This window comes from Molothrus aeneus, chromosome 18 (genome assembly GCF_037042795.1).
Source record: "Molothrus aeneus isolate 106 chromosome 18, BPBGC_Maene_1.0, whole genome shotgun sequence".
Taxonomy (NCBI): Eukaryota; Metazoa; Chordata; class Aves; order Passeriformes; family Icteridae; genus Molothrus; species Molothrus aeneus.
Window position 1 is genome coordinate 1768896 of NC_089663.1, and position 14868 is coordinate 1783763.

General features: G+C 67.0%; 1 protein-coding gene across 3 annotated transcripts; it reads right to left on the reverse strand.

Annotated features, from left to right (window-relative positions):
• Positions 1-1417: 1417 nt before the first annotated feature.
• Positions 1418-13563, reverse strand: EMID1 (EMI domain containing 1). Of its 3 annotated transcripts, XR_010784695.1 has the most exons (16): positions 13418-13563; positions 10839-10952; positions 10650-10753; positions 8913-8990; positions 8760-8821; positions 8533-8644; positions 8025-8105; positions 7723-7860; positions 6870-6956; positions 6734-6786; positions 6598-6651; positions 5603-5647; positions 5478-5522; positions 4724-4808; positions 3705-3795; positions 1943-1966 (listed from the first exon to the last, which is right to left on the reverse strand). XR_010784695.1 is itself a non-coding variant. In XM_066562111.1 (15 exons), exons 1-15 carry the CDS (start codon positions 13561-13563, stop codon positions 1836-1838), a joined length of 1335 nt encoding a protein of 444 aa, XP_066418208.1. In that variant the 3' UTR covers positions 1418-1835. The 3 variants fall into 3 exon arrangements, 2 of the variants coding, with proteins under 2 accessions (XP_066418208.1, XP_066418209.1); XM_066562111.1 differs by lacking the exon at positions 3705-3795 and having other exon boundaries at positions 1418-1966; XM_066562112.1 differs by lacking the exons at positions 4724-4808; positions 5478-5522 and having other exon boundaries at positions 1418-1966.
• Positions 13564-14868: the final 1305 nt, after the last annotated feature.

A 14868-nucleotide genomic window follows, 5' to 3' on the forward strand; every position in this document is an offset into this window, starting at 1 on the left:
GCGCCGCCCGGCCCCGCCGCGCGCACCACCGCGCGGCCGGGGGGGACCGGCGGCAGAACGCGCTCCGGGGGCTCGGCCCGACCCGCTCCGCCGCCTGCCCGCCCGTTCTACCGCCGGCAGAGAACCGGGACGGCCCCGCGGGCAGCGGCCGCCGCTCCGGAGCGCGGTTCTGCCGTCTCGCTGGGCGCTTCCCCCCCCGCGGGGCGGCGGGGTGGTACGGCCCGCGGCCGTTAGGGACCGTCGCGCAAGAGGCGCTCGGGCCGCGAGGCGGAGTGGGGAGCGCGGCGGGGACGTGACGTCATGGTCGGCGTAGTGATGTCACTGCGGCGTAACGGGCGGTGCGGGGCCGCTGTGACATCACGCACCGCGCCCGGCGGCACGCGGTGAGCCCTGGGTGTCACGCGGTCGCCTGACGGCGCCTCTCCGCACGTGAGGTCACTCGGCGTCACCTGCCTTGAGTGACCTCACGTGACCTTGCGTGATGCCATGGGCTGTATGTGACGTCACCAGGTGTCACAGGTGACGTGCCAACAAGTGGCACCACAGGTGCTGGTTGGGGTCCACCTGCCTGGCATTGCACGCTGCCCACGTGGTGAAGTGACATCACTGTGTGACATCATCATGTCCCATGAGGGCACGGGAGGGGTGCAGGTACCGCGTGACCTGAGTGGACTTGGGGGTGTCCCAGGGTATGGTGGCACAGCTGGGTGTCCCATGGGTGCTGTGCCACGGGTGGGTGTCCCAGGGTGACATTGATGGATTGGTGTCACATCACGGGTAGGTGTCTCATGGCACAGCCACGTGTCCCTTGGGTGTCCCTGAATGTCATCCCATTGCATCCCAACCCATCTCGTCCCATGGATCCCATCCCATGGATCCCAACCCATCCCATCCCATGGATCCCAACCCATCCCAACCCATCCTATGGATCTCATCCCATCCCATGAATCATACTGCATCCCAACCCATCCCATCCCATGGATCCCATTCCGTCCCAACCCATCCCATCCCATGGATCCCAACCCATCCCATCCCATCCCATGGATCCCATCCCTTCCCATTCTATCCTATTGCATTGCATCACATCCTATCCCATCCCATCCCATCCCATAGATCCCATCCCATGGATCCCATCCCTTCCCTTCCCATTCTATCCTACTGCATCCCATCCCTTTTCTTCCTCACCCCATCCCATTACTTCCCATCCATTCTCCTTCCATCCCACTCCATCCCTTCCAAATCTAGCCTCCTCATCCTTTCTCCCATTCTTTCTCTTCCCATCCCATCCCATACCACAGATCCCATCCCATGAATCCCACCCCATCACATCCAATCCCACCCCATCCTATCCCATGGATCCCATCCCAGCCCGTGTCCCCTGGAATGTCCCTGGCACACCAAGCCACCCCACAGGACGTGGATTTGGGGACATTTTAATGCCCTGGCGTGTCCCAAAGCAGTGAAGCGCGCGGCGCAGCGGGGTGCCCACCCAAGGGGTCCCCACCAAGCCCCCCAATCCCCTCCCCCAGACTGGGGGGGATGGAATGGGATGGGATGGGATGATCCCATCCCCCCGGAGCTGCACTGTGGTGGGAGGGGACAGAGATGGCATTGGGGACACCCCTGTCCTTCCGGGAGGCCCTGGCAGTGGCAATGGGGGTGAAGCATGGCGGGGGGGGCGGTGCCGTGCCACCAGTAGCACCAAGAGGGGGAACAGGGATGACCCCGTCCTGCTCCCCAGGGTGGCACAGCGGGGTGGCCGGGGTGACCCCGGTAGGTGACCGGGGTGGCACAGCGGGGTGACCAGGGTGGCCGCGGTGGCCGCGGTGGCCCTGTCATGGCTCGGGCAGGTTGTGGCGGGGCGCGGGGACGATCCGGTAAGGGGGGTGGCCACTGCCACGCTTGGCACGGGGCACCCCGGGGGTCGCCGTGCCGGGGGCGCCGCTGCCCGAGCCGGGCTCTGGCTCTGCGGGAAGACAGGAAAAAAGGGGGTGTCAGGGGGTGGGATGTCACCCCCCGCTCCAAACCCCCCTAATCAGCGCTGGGGGCTGTCCTGTGTGTGTTGTGCCCCGCAGAAATGGGGGTCACTGCCCCACGGTGGTGGCTCTGGGTGTCCCCAAGCCCTGGGGACACCCCCCCGAGGACCCCGCCAGCTGGCACCCCTGCCTGGCACCCCTGGTGTGAGCCCTGTGGAAAAGCACAGCTGGAATGGGGAGGGGGAGGCGGGGTGAGGGTGGGGGGCACCCTGGCACGGGGGGGTTGGCACCAGGGGATCCCTGGGGACAGTGGGAGCTCTGGGAGCTGCTTCAGCCCGAGAGGGTCCCTGTGGTCTGCTGGGAGCCCGGGGGGCTCTGTGAGCCTCCCTTGGCTTGAGGGGGTCTCCATGGTCTCCCTTCTCCAAGGATTTCCGGGAGCCCTGGGGAGCTCCAGGGTTTCCCTTGGCCCAAGAGGGGCTCCGTGGTTGCCTCTCCCAATCCAAGAGGGGCTCCGTGGTCTCCCGTGATTCCAGAGGGGCTCTGGAGCTTCCCTTGGCCTTGGGGGACCTCCATGGGTCCTTTTGATCCAAGAGGGGTCTCCATGGGTTCCTCTGGAGTGAGAGAGTCTCTCCATGGGCTCCCTTGAACCCTAAGGAGCTCCAGGGTTCCTCTTGGTCCAAGAGGGGTCTCCATGGGCTCCTTTGGAGTGAGAGGGTCTCTCCATGGGCTCCCTTAAACCCTGGCAAGCTCCAGAGTTTCCCTTGGCCCACAAGGATCTCCAGGGTTGCCTCTCAATCCAAGAGTATTTCCATATTTGCGTCTCCAATCCCAGAGGATCTCCATGGTTGCCCCTCTCAATCCAGGAGGATCTCCATGGTCACCTCTCAATCCAAGAGTATTTCCATGTTTGCCTCTCCAATCCAGGAGGATCTCCATGGTTGCCCCTCTCAATCCAAGGGTATTTCCATGGTCACCTCTCAATCCAGGAGGTTCTCCATGGTTGCCCTTGTCAATCCAGGAGGATCTCCATGGTCATCTCTCAGTCCAAGAGGACCTCCATGGTCACCTCTTCAAGAGTATTTCCATGATCACCTCTCTCAATCCAGGAGGATCTCCATGTTTGCCCCTCTCAATCCATGAGGATCTCCATGGCTGCCCTTCTCAATCTAGGAGCATCTCCATGGTCACCTCTCAATCCAAATGGATCTCCATATTTGCTCCTCTCAATCTAATATTATTTCTGTGGTTGCCTCTCTCAATCCAGGAGGATCTCCATGGTTGTCCTTCTCAATCTAGAAGGATCTCCATGACCACCTCTCAATCCAGGAGGATCTCCATTGTCACCTCTTTCAATCCAAGAGATCTCCATGGTTGCCCTTCTCAATCCAAATGGATCTCCATGTTTGCTCCTGTCCATCCAATATTATTTCCATGGTCACCTCTCAATCTGAGGGGATCTCCATGGTTGCCCCTCTCAATCCAAGAGATCTCCATGGTCACCTCTCAATCCAGGAGGTTCTCCATGGCTGCATGGCTAAATCCAAGAGATCTCCACGGTTGCCCCTCTCAATCCAAGCAGGTCTCCAAGCTCTCCCTTGGCCCCGGAGCTCTCGGGTGCCTGTTCCCGTGGGTGCTGCATCCCCCGTGCTCCGTGCCCACTCCCGGGGGTGCCGCAGCTCCGGGCTCGGGCAGGGCAGGGCAGGGCAGGGCAGGGCAGGGCGTGGTTACCTGGCCAGATGATGGCTTCCAGCAAGGTGACCCTTCTAGCCAGGACCTCCAGCCGGGCCTGCTGCCGCAGGAGGGTTTGGAAGCTACTGGCCTGGGGGAGAGGGAGAGAGCAGAGCAGAGCAGAGCAGAGCGCGTTGGCCCCACGGCGGGCACAGCACGGGGACATGGCACGGGGACACGGCACGGGGACACGGCACGGGAACACGGCACAGCAGGGGTGGCACAGCATGGCAGGGGTGCAGCCCCAGCAAGATGGGGGTGCTGGGGCACGAGGAGGGGGTGCCAGGTCTCCTAGGAGGGTCCTCCCAGTCTCAGAGGCTGCCAGGGGCTCCCCCATCCCTGCGGGTCCATGGGGACAGGGGAGGTCCCTTGTGCTGGCTGGATGCCCCTGGGCAGTGCCCTGATGGGGACATGGATGTCCCTGACCTGGGGGAGCTCCTTCTGCCCACCCCCAGCACTCTGAGCCCCCCCACATTTGGGGGGACACGTCCACAACGTGTCCAGGGGGACACTGATGTCCCCAGCTGGGGGTGCTCCCTCTGCCACCCCCAGCACACTGAGCTCTCCAAAACACGGGGGGAGCACCTCCCCAACCTTCTCAGAGGGCCACCAGCTTGTCCCCAACACTGACACTGCCACAGGTGTCCCTGCCCGAGGGGGGCAGTGCCTGGGGGAGGCTCTGGGGTGCCCGGCTGGGGGTGAGGGTGGGGGGACCCTGGTGGCCCTTCCTTTGGGTGGTCCCCAGTGCTGGCCACGATGGCACCATGTGGGTGATGACATCATGCATGCCAAGGGCCACCGTGATGTCATGAGGGCCTGGTGACCTCCTGGCAGGGGTGGGGGGTCCCCCCTGGAGGGGGTGTCCCTGCTGTCCCTGTCCCCCTTGGCACGAGGAGGGGCTGCCGAGGGTGCCCTCCCTGCAGCTCCATGACAGCAGTGAGCCAAGGGCCACCGTGGTGTCACCTGGTGACCTGCTGGCAGGGTGGGGGTCACCCCGGGGGTCCCCTGCCCCTACTCACCGTAGAGCCCAATCATTGTTTCCAAGATTAAAACCCTCTCCGCTAAAATCTTCAGCGCCTCGCGGAGCTGGTGCAAACCCTCCCCCTGGGGACAGAGACAGGGCTCAGGGGGGGCTGCACCCCAAATGGGCCCAGGCCACCCCCGGGGGGGACGCGGGGACCCCCAGACTCACCACGACACCAGGGGAGGGAGAGGGGGAACCCCCGGGGGTCTGAGCCCACCCTGTGCCCCATCAGCCTGTTCGGGTGACATTGGCCCTGGGTGACATTGGCACTGGGTGACATTGGCCAGGGAGCCCAGAGCCACCTTTGGGGATGAGGCATGGCACTGGACAGAGCTGGGGACACCCAGGACGTCACTGGGGTGCCATGGATGAGCTGTGGGGCACTGGGCAGAGCTGGGGACACCCAGGATGTCACTGGGGTGCCATGGATGAGCTGTGGGGCACTGGGCAGAGCTGGGGACACCCAGGATGTCACTGGGGTGCCATGGATGAGCTGTGGGGCACTGGGCAGAGCTGGGGACACCCTTGCCAACACTGGGGACCCAGGGACAAGCTGTGGGGCAGTGGGAACAAGAGGGGACCCTTAAGGACATCCCTGGGACCTAAGGAGATCCCAGAGCTGCAGAGAACAGCAGGGAGGGTGTCAGGGTCCTCCCGTGCCCGTCCCCCCTCCCAGCCCAGCCCCCCATCAGTCCCGTGTGTCCCTCCCCAGTGTCCCCGGTGTCCCCAGTGTCGCTGGTGTCACTCACCCACGTGCCCCTGTCGCCCGGCTGGCCCCGGGGCCCCGGCTCGCCCTGGAACACAGAGAGGATTGGGGCTGGCAGGGGGGGCCCGGGGGAGCCCCACACCCCCACCCACCCCCCCACCCCCGTACCTGCGCCCCGTCCTGCCCGCGGCTGCCCGGGGGGCCCTGGGGACCCTGCGGGGGGACAGAGCCGTCAGCACCGGGGGCACGGCCGGGCCCCCAGCAGGGGAGGCGCTGGCAGAGCCCGGGGCTGGGAGCCCGCTCCAGACCCCAAATCCCCTCCATTACCGCACACCAAACCCCAAACCCTCCCCATTACCCCACTCCAGACCCCAAATCCCCCATTACCGCATGCCAAACCCCCCAACTCCCCCATAACCCCACACCAGACCCACAACCCTCCCATAACCCCACACCAGACCCAAACCCTCCCACTACCGCACACCAAACCCCCTAATCCCCCCATGACCCCACACCAAACCCCCCCATTACTGCACACCAGACCCCCCAACCCCCATTACGCCACAGCAAACCCCAAACCCCCCCATGACCCCACACCAGACCCCAAACCCCGCCCATTACTGCACTCCAGACCCCCCAAATCCTCCTCATTACCCCACACCAAACCCCAAACCCCCCCATAACCCCACACCAAACCCCAAATCCCCCCAAATACTGCACCCCAAACCCCCAACCCCACCATTACCCCACTCCAAACCCCCCAACCCACACCCCCCAAACCCCCCCATGGTCTTGAACCCCCCAAATTTCCCCATGGCCACACCCCAGTTCCCCCCATTTCACCCCAAACCCCCCCACAGCCCCCAGCCCCATTCTGGGGGTGCCTTTGGAGTTGGGGGGACAATCCTGGGGACACTGCCCACATCCCCACCCCATGGCGGGGTCCCAGCCCCCTGTCCCAATGGGGACAATGGCTTGGGGCCACCCAGCAGGGCAGGGGTGTCTGGAGCAGAGGTGTCCCCAAAGCACCCCCTGTGCCCCCCACCCTGACACGGCCACCACGGGGGACACCAGAGCTGCCCGGGTGGCCCTGGGGACCCTACAGGGGACACTGGGCACGGCCACCCCCCCAGGCGGTGCTACCGTGTCCCTGTGGCACTCACCCTGTCCCCCTTGTCCCCCGGGGGCCCGGCAGCTCCGGGCGCTCCTGCCCTGCCCTGCGGGGACACGGTGGGGACATCAGCGCTGGGGGGACACGGGGGCTCAGCCCTGCCCTGTCCCCACCCCCCCAGCACTTACATCGGGTCCTGGGGGCCCAGGGGGACCAACGGGACCGGGGGGGCCGGGGGGACCTGCAAGGACAGGGGGGGACACAGCTCAGTCCCACCCCAAAAACATCGGGGGGGTGACAAAGGTGGGGGGGGGACACCCTCACCCATTGGCCCCGCGGGTCCGGGGGGGCCCACGGGACCCACGATGCTCCTGGTGGCTTCAGTGAAGGTGTTGGACAGGACGGGGTCCCCTGGGGGGACAATGGGGGGGGGTTTTTGGAGCAGGGCCCTCGTGACCCCTGTTTGGGGACATGGGGGCACCACATTCCCCTGCCCCGTGTGTCTCGTCCCTGTCACCCCAGTGATGGCAGGAGGTGCCCAGCTCTTGCCAACGCCCCACACCTCATTGCTGGGACCCCAATGTTGGCAGGGGGTGCCCTGCAGTGCCCGGTGCCCCCCACATCATGCCTGGAATCCTGGGGGTGTCAGGGGTCCCCGGCTGTGCCCAGAGCCCCACACTTCATCTGTGAACCCCAGAGATGGCAGGGGGGACCCCAGTGCTGCGCAGTGCCCCACATCTCATCCATGTCACCCCAATGATGTCCTCAGGGTCCCCAGTACTGCCCAGTGCCCCACATCTCATCCATGTCACCCCAATGATGTCCTGGGTGTCCCCCGTACTGCCCAGTGCCCCACACTTCATCTGTGAACCCCAAAGATGGCCTGGGGGTCCTCAGTACTGCCCAGTGCCCCAGATCTCATCCCTGAGACCCCAATGATGTCCTCAGGGTCCCCAGTACTGCCCAGTGCCCCACATCTCATCCATGTCACCCCAATGATGTCCTCAGGGTCCCCAGTGCTGCCCAGTGCCCCACATCTCATCCCCAGTGACCCCCAGGATGTCCCCTCACCACCCCCAGCCCAGGAGCGGCTCAGACCCCCCAAAACCAGCCCTGCCCCAGCCCTGCCCCGTTTTTGGGGTCACTCTGGGGGGGACCCCAGCCCAGCCCCCCTTACTGGGCTCGGCCAGCCGGGGAATCGCCGGCCCCAGCGGGGCAGGGGGGCCCGGGGGGCCGGGGGGCCCGGGGGACCCTTTCTCTCCGGGGAGCCCCCTGGCTCCATCCCGGCCGGGCGGTCCTGGGGGGCCGGGGGGACCTGCAGGGAGGAAGAGGAGGGTGAAGATTGGGGCTGTGCAGCGCTGGAGCCCTTCCGAGCCCCCAAACTGCTGCACGGACCCCCCAAAATCTGGAAAGGGGGAAAGGGGGGGCTCGGCTGGGCCAGGCACCAGTCTGGGGTCCCCCCACAGTGTCCCCCCGTACCTGGTGGCCCCGCTGGCCCCTTCACTCCCCGTCCTCCCGCGTCGCCCTTGGGCCCGGGGGGGCCCCTCCAGCCGGGTCTCCCTGCGGCACAGCAGCGCCCTGAGGGGGGGGGGACCCCCGGACAGCCCCTCGGGGCGCCCCCCACCCACACCCGGCCCCCCAGCCCCTCCCCAGAGCTGGCCTGGCCCCTCACAGCCCCCACGGAGCCAGGGCCGGGCTGGGACCCGCAGTGGGGTCCTGGGGGAGAGGGAGGAGGAGGAGGAGGAGGAGGAGGAGGAGGAGGATGTGGGGACAATGGGGACAAAGACCCCGCTGTCAGGGGGGGCCGGCTCAGTGTCACCCCTGCGGTGGGACAGCTTTGCTTTCCCCCAGAGTGAGGGGTCGTGCCCCCCCAAAATATTGACAGCACCCAGGTGCGTTCCCCGCCCTGCGGGTGCTGCCGGGTGGCACTGTCACTGTCACTGTCACTGTCACTGTCACTGTCACTGTCACTGTCACCCTGCCTTACCGTCATCGCCGGGGCTCCCGCGGGCGGCCGGGGACCCCCAGAGCTGCCCGGCCTCGGGTCCCCTGCCCGGGCTGCTGCCCCTGGGGGGCTCGGCCACCGCCAGCCGGGCCACCTGCCAAAGACACGGGGCTGGGTGACAGCACAGGGGGCACAGGGTGACCCCCCCAGGGCTCCTGTGCCCCTCGGGGGGAGCAGGGGGAGGTGGCCAGAGCCCGAATGGGACTTGCCTGCGCCTCGAGGGTGGCGAGCCGGGCTGCCAGCTCCCCGACACGGCTGCAGTTCAGGCACCCTGCGGGGGATATTGGGGGGCACGGGCGGTGGGGAGGGGGCAGCCGGCCTTCTGTGCCCGCCCCAGCGGGGTTGGGGAGGGAGGGACCCACCTGAGAAGGCCGTGGGGTGCAGGGGGGGCCGGCGGGGGGCGGCGCTGGGGTCCCGCAGGGTGAGGGAGGGGCGAGGCTCTGCCGAGGAAAGGGGGGTCAGCACGGGGGGACCCCCCCCGGGGCATCGCCTGCTGTGGGAGACCTTCCTGTTGTGCTTCCCTCCCACACGCTGGGGGTGCAGGGCCCCATCCTTGCTCTGGGTGTGCCTCAGAGCCCCCAATCCCACCCATAATCCTGAGCTGGGATCCCCCAAACCCACCCATGGTCTTGAACGAGACCCCAAAACCCTCCATGGCCGCACAGCAGGTGCCCCCAAGCCACAACCCCCAAACCCACCCACGGTCCTGAACGAGGCCCCCCCAAATCTCCCCATGATCACCCCCCAATCTCAGCCCCAGCCCCCCCAGTTCCCCCTCAGCCCTGAACCCCATCCCCAAACACGCCCCAGCCCCCAGCCCCATTCCGGGGGTGGCTCTGGAGGGGGGCACAGTCCTGGGGACACTGCCCACCGCCCGTGGGGGGGTCCCAGTCCCCTGTCCCCACCGAGGGATCCCGGGGACAGCACCTTGGGGCCACCCATCACGGCAGCAAAGGGGTGTCTGCAGCAGAGGTGGCCCCCCCACGCTGTCACCCCGCCCCGGCACGGCCACCGCCGTGCTGCAGGGGACAGCCCTAAGTGGGGCCAGATGTGGGGCAGGCGGCCAAGCACGCAGGGAGGAGGAGGAGGAGGAGGAGGAAGAACCCCCCGCCTCCCCCAACACTGTGCCCACCCAGCTGCCTCCAGACCCCCCCGTGCCACCCACTGCCCTGCAGACCCTCGGTGCCACCCTGGGGTGTCCCCACCCCTGGGTGCCACCCGCTGCCCTCACAGCCCCCACCGAGCCAGGGCTGGGCTGGGACCCGCGGTGGGGTCTTGGGGGAGAGGGAGGAGGATGAGGAGGAGGAGGAGGATGTGGTGACAATGGGGACAAAGACCCCCCTGTCAGAGCTGGCAGCGCCGTCCTCCCACACACAGCACAGCCTCGCACCCATTCATCCACTGCCCACCCACACCCGGCCCCTCGCGGCTGGGGGGCTGCACCCCCTCGAGGGCACTGCCATGCCGAGGAATGGCCCTCTGTCCCTCTGTCCCTCTGTCCATCTGTCCCTCTGTCCCTCTGTCCATCTGTCCATCTGTCCATCCACCCACACCCCATCCCTCGGCTGTTTCAGTTCCCCACCCCAGGCACATCCCAGTGCCCACCCATCCCTGTCCCCCTGACTGTCCATGCACTGCCCCACCTGGGGATCTCCATCCATTCATCATCCATCCATCCATCCATCATCCATCCATCCATCCATCCATCCATCCATCCATCCATCCATCCATCCTCCATCCATCCATCCATCCATCCATCCATCCATCCATCCATCCATCATCCATCCATCCATCCATCCATCCATCCATCCATCCATCCATCCATCATCCATCCATCCATCCATCCATCCATCCATCCATCATCCATCCATCCGTCCATCCATCCATCCATCCATCCATCATCCATCCATCCATCCCTCCATCCATCCATCATCCATCCATCATCCATCCATCCATCCATCCATCCATCCATCCATCCATCCATCCATCCATCCGTCCATCCCTTTCCTCACCCCCCAGTGACACTGAAGGCCGTGTCCCACAGCCCCTGGGTGCCACCTCCCCGCCCTGTCCCTGTCCCCATCCCATCCATCTCCCACCTTCCTCGCAGTTGGCTCCGCCGTGTCCGGGGCAGCAGCGCCACTCCAGCGCCGTCAGTGTCCTGTAGGTCACCCTGTAGAGCGGCCTCACCACGGCGCGGTAGCTGTGGCACAGAGGGCCAGCTCACACCCATCCTGGGGACATCCCGGCTGTCCCTGCTGCCAGGGCACCCCGGTGGCCCCGCTCACCTGCCCCCGCTGCAGGCCAGGGGCCAGCGGCAGCCCTGGAACACCCTCTGCAGGAAGGTCCCGTTCTGGACGTGGCACGACACCGTCCGTGTCACCGTGTAGGAGCACCAGTTGCTGGAAGGGAAACCACCGATGTCACCAGCCCTTCTGTGGGGACACCACGGGGGTGCTGCCACCCAAACTGTCGCCCATGCCCGGTTTTTGGGGTGCCCATGGGGACCCCTGCTGTGACACACGTGGGGTGGCACATTCCTGCTGCATTCCCGGCAGTGCTGGCGCCGCCCGGCCTGCAGCGGGCCCGGAGCCCCCCCGTGCCCCCAGCCCACCCCACACAAAGGCTCCTTTCTTCTGCCCCACATGCCAGGCTCTGCCCACCCCCTCCCCGGGCACCCCAGCCTCAGTTTCCCCCTGCAGAGGGGGACGCACTGGTGCCATGACACCGAGCGTCCCCATCCCCGCGGTGGGAAGGACTCGCCGTACCCTCGGCAGCTCCAAATTCAAAGGCTGCACAATTTGGGTCAAAAAAGGAGCTTTTTGGGCCTGCTGCAGTGCTGCAAGGAGGGAGGCAGTGGCAGCAGGGACAAGCGGGGGGACAATTGTCTGGGAGGTGCCGGAGGCGGGGAGGACAGCGGGGTGGCACAGGGCTTTCCGGCTGGGCAGCGTCCCAGGCGGGCGCCGTGCCAGGGCTGGGGAGGCACAGAGCCCGCCGGGGCTGTCGCCACGCTCCTGCTGCCACCCTGCCGTGCCAAGGGGGTCCCGGGTGGCATTGTCCCCTTTGGAGGGTACCCAGCTGCTGGGTGGTGCCAGCTCCAGCTGTGGAAATGCCTGGAAAATGGGATGTAGAAAATGCCTGGAAAATGCCTGTGGAAATGCCTGTTGGGATGGGATGGGATGGGATGGGGATGGGTCCCGGCTCGTTTCCCAGGGGAATGCCCTCCCAGGAGTGGGGCAGGAGCTGGCAGGCTTTGGCATGTGAGCGCCTGCCTGGCCCGGTGTGACCCCGGCCCACCCAGCATCGCGCTGGCACCGAGGGGCTCCAGGCTCTGCTGCCAGGGCTTGTGCCCACCCGGGGCAAAGCCCACACCAGGTTTGGCTCTGAATCCCATTCCCATTCCCCAAATCAGCCGCTTGGCTTTGTGCCCCCCGTGTTGGGCATGTGGGATCCCAGTGGTGTGTCAGGCAGGGATGGGGTGGGATGGAGTGGGATGGGGTGGGGGCTCCTGGGTGCTGGGTGCTGGCCTGGGGGTCCCGGGGGGACACGGCAGGGTTGTGCCAAGGCGCCGGGGGCTTCCTGGGCTTGGCCGGGAGGGGAAGGGGAAATGAGGCGGCTTCTGCCCGTTGCCTCTCCGAGCCGAGCGGAACCGGGAGGTCCCGGCAATCCGGTGCTGGAGACACGGCCAGAGCCGAGGGTTTCCTGTAAACAACCACCCCCTCTGCCGGCATCCCCCCACCGCTGCGGCGGGACAGGGACCACAGCCCCCCAGAGCACCACAGACCCCCGGGCTGGGCCAGCTCCAAGGGACGGGCAGGACCCTGGGGCTGGGGATCCTGGGGCTGGGGACCTGGGGCTGGGGACATTCACTCTTCACCAACTCCAGCCCTCCCAGCAGCCCCAGCGCCCCCAGTATGCCCAGGGAGCCCTACCATGCCCAGCATTCCCAGTAGTCCCAGCATGCCAAGGCAGCCCCAGGATCCCAATATGCCCAGGCAAACCCAGGAGCCTCAGCATGTCCCTGTATGCCCAGGCAGCCCCAGGAATCCCGGCAGCCCCAGTAGGGCCAGTATGCCCAGAAGCCCCAATAATCCATCCCAGTAGTCCCAGTAATTCCAGCAGCCTCAGCCCCAGTATGCCCAGGCAGTCCCAGGATCCCCAAATGCCCAGGCAGCCCCAGTAATCCCAGCACCTCCCAGCACCCTGCTAAGCCTGGCAGCTCTGATACCCCCAGCCAAGTCCTGCCAGTCCCAGTAACCCCCAGTATCTCCCAGTGCCCCCAGCCTCCCCCGCCCCAGCACCCCCAGCATCACGGCCCACAGAGCCCCTCCCTGGAGTGCCCAGCTGCCGGTGCCCCCTGTCCGTGGTGCCCCCACGCCTGGTACAGAGCCCCTCAGCACACACAGAGCCCCGTGCCTGATGCCCCATGGCTGATACCCCTGGTACCCACAGATCCCCGGAGTCTCCCAGGTGCCCACATCCCGACGTCCCCGGTGTCCCCCGTGCCCTGAGTTCCCTGACGCCCCTGGTGCCGAGTACCGGCAGCTGTCGGTGCCTGGTGCCCCCCGGTACCCGGTACCCACAGCCCCCGCTGCCCCCCGGTACCCACAGCCCCCGGTGCCCCCTGGTACCCACAGCCCCTGGTTCTCCCCGGTATCCGGTACCCCCGGTGCCCGCAGCAGGCGATGCCGCCCCGGCGCCCCGATCCCCGTGTTCCCGGTGCCCTGATCTCCGTGTTCCCGGTGCCCTGATTGCCGTTTTCCCGGTGCCCCGATCCCCGTGTCCCCGGTGCCCCGATCCCCATGTCCCCGGTGCCCCGATCCCCGTGTTCCCGGTGCTCTGACCGCCGTGTTCCCGGTGCCGGTACCTGCGGGCGGCGGGCGGCAGCAGGGCCGGGCTCCAGGCGGCGGCGGGCGGCGGCAGCAGCAGGCAGAGGGTCAGGCAGAGCCCCAGGGCTGCGGGCAGCGCTGCGGGCAGCGCCGGGCGGCGGCGGCACCCCCGGGCCCCGGCCATGCCGCTCCGCGGGGCTCGGCGCTGCCCGGCCACCGGCACCGGCACCGGCACCGAGCGGGCGGCGGGGGAGGGGAGGAGGAAGGAGGAGGGATGGAGGAGGAGGAGGAGGAGGAGGGATGGAGGAGGGACCCCCCGCCTGCCCCCCCGCCTGCTCCCCGCCTTCCGCCCCTCCGGCACCGGGGTCCCGCTGGCGGGGCGGACACGAGGTGCGGAGGGCAAACCGGCCCGGGGGGGGCGGGAACGGGGCCGGGGGAGGTGGGGGCCCGGGGAGGGGGCGCGATGCGGGGCCGGGCCCGGCTGCGGGACCCCGATCCCCGTGGGAGCGACTGGGGACACACGCGTGTGCGGGACCCTGCGTGTACGGAGCCCTGCGTGCGCATCCCTGTGCGTGTGCGTGGATTTACACACGCGTGTGCGCACAGAATTCGCATTTGTCCGTTGCTTTGCACACTTTTACACGCGCAGAATCCACGCATGTGCGCCCACGGATTCACACACGCGTGTGCACACCCAGGTGCGTTTGTGCCCGCGTGTGTGTGCACGGCCCGGGCGTGTGCTCACTCAGCCTCCTGTCTGTCTGTCTGTCTGTCTGTCTGCCTGCCTCTTTGTCTGTCCGTCTGTCTGTCTGTCTCCTGCTGTTCTTCCAGCTGCCTCTGCCATGTGTGTGTGCGTGTGTGTGGTCCCCGTGTCGGGGCGTGCAAGGAGACCGCGTGTGTGCGTGTGTGTCTGTGTGTGTGTGGGCGGGTGGTCCCCGCCGGGGGGCCCTACAGACTGTCTGTCTGTCTGTCTGTCTGGGGACACATCCCTGCCGTGGCAGCACCCCGGGACCCCCCACCCTCTCCTCTGTGGGCTGTGGGTGGGGGTGTCCCCAGCGCGTCCCCCACCCTGCACTCCCCGCTCCCCCCAGGGACCCCCACCCATGGGTGCCCCTTGGTGTCACCCCCACCCTGCGGCCCCCCCGGGTGTCCTTGAGGCTGTTTACCCTCGTGGGTGCCGCGGGAGCCGAAGGTCACCCCCGCTCCTGCTCAGACTAAACACGGCAGCAGCGGCACCGGGGCTGGGGGGGCCCTAGGGGGGGACAGGAGCTTGCACCGGGTGTGACCCCACACGGATGTAGGGCCCAGCCCCGGTGCACAGGGTCCTGTCCCCAGGGCCCTCAATGACACCCACCCGGCCAGGGTTCACCCCCTGTCTGACGGCTTGAGACCCTTCAGGGCTCCTCGGGGTGGCTTCAGGTCCCTGTGCCACGGCCCTGTCCCATCTCTGTGTTCCCATCCCAGCTTCATGTCCCCTTATCGAGCCCCA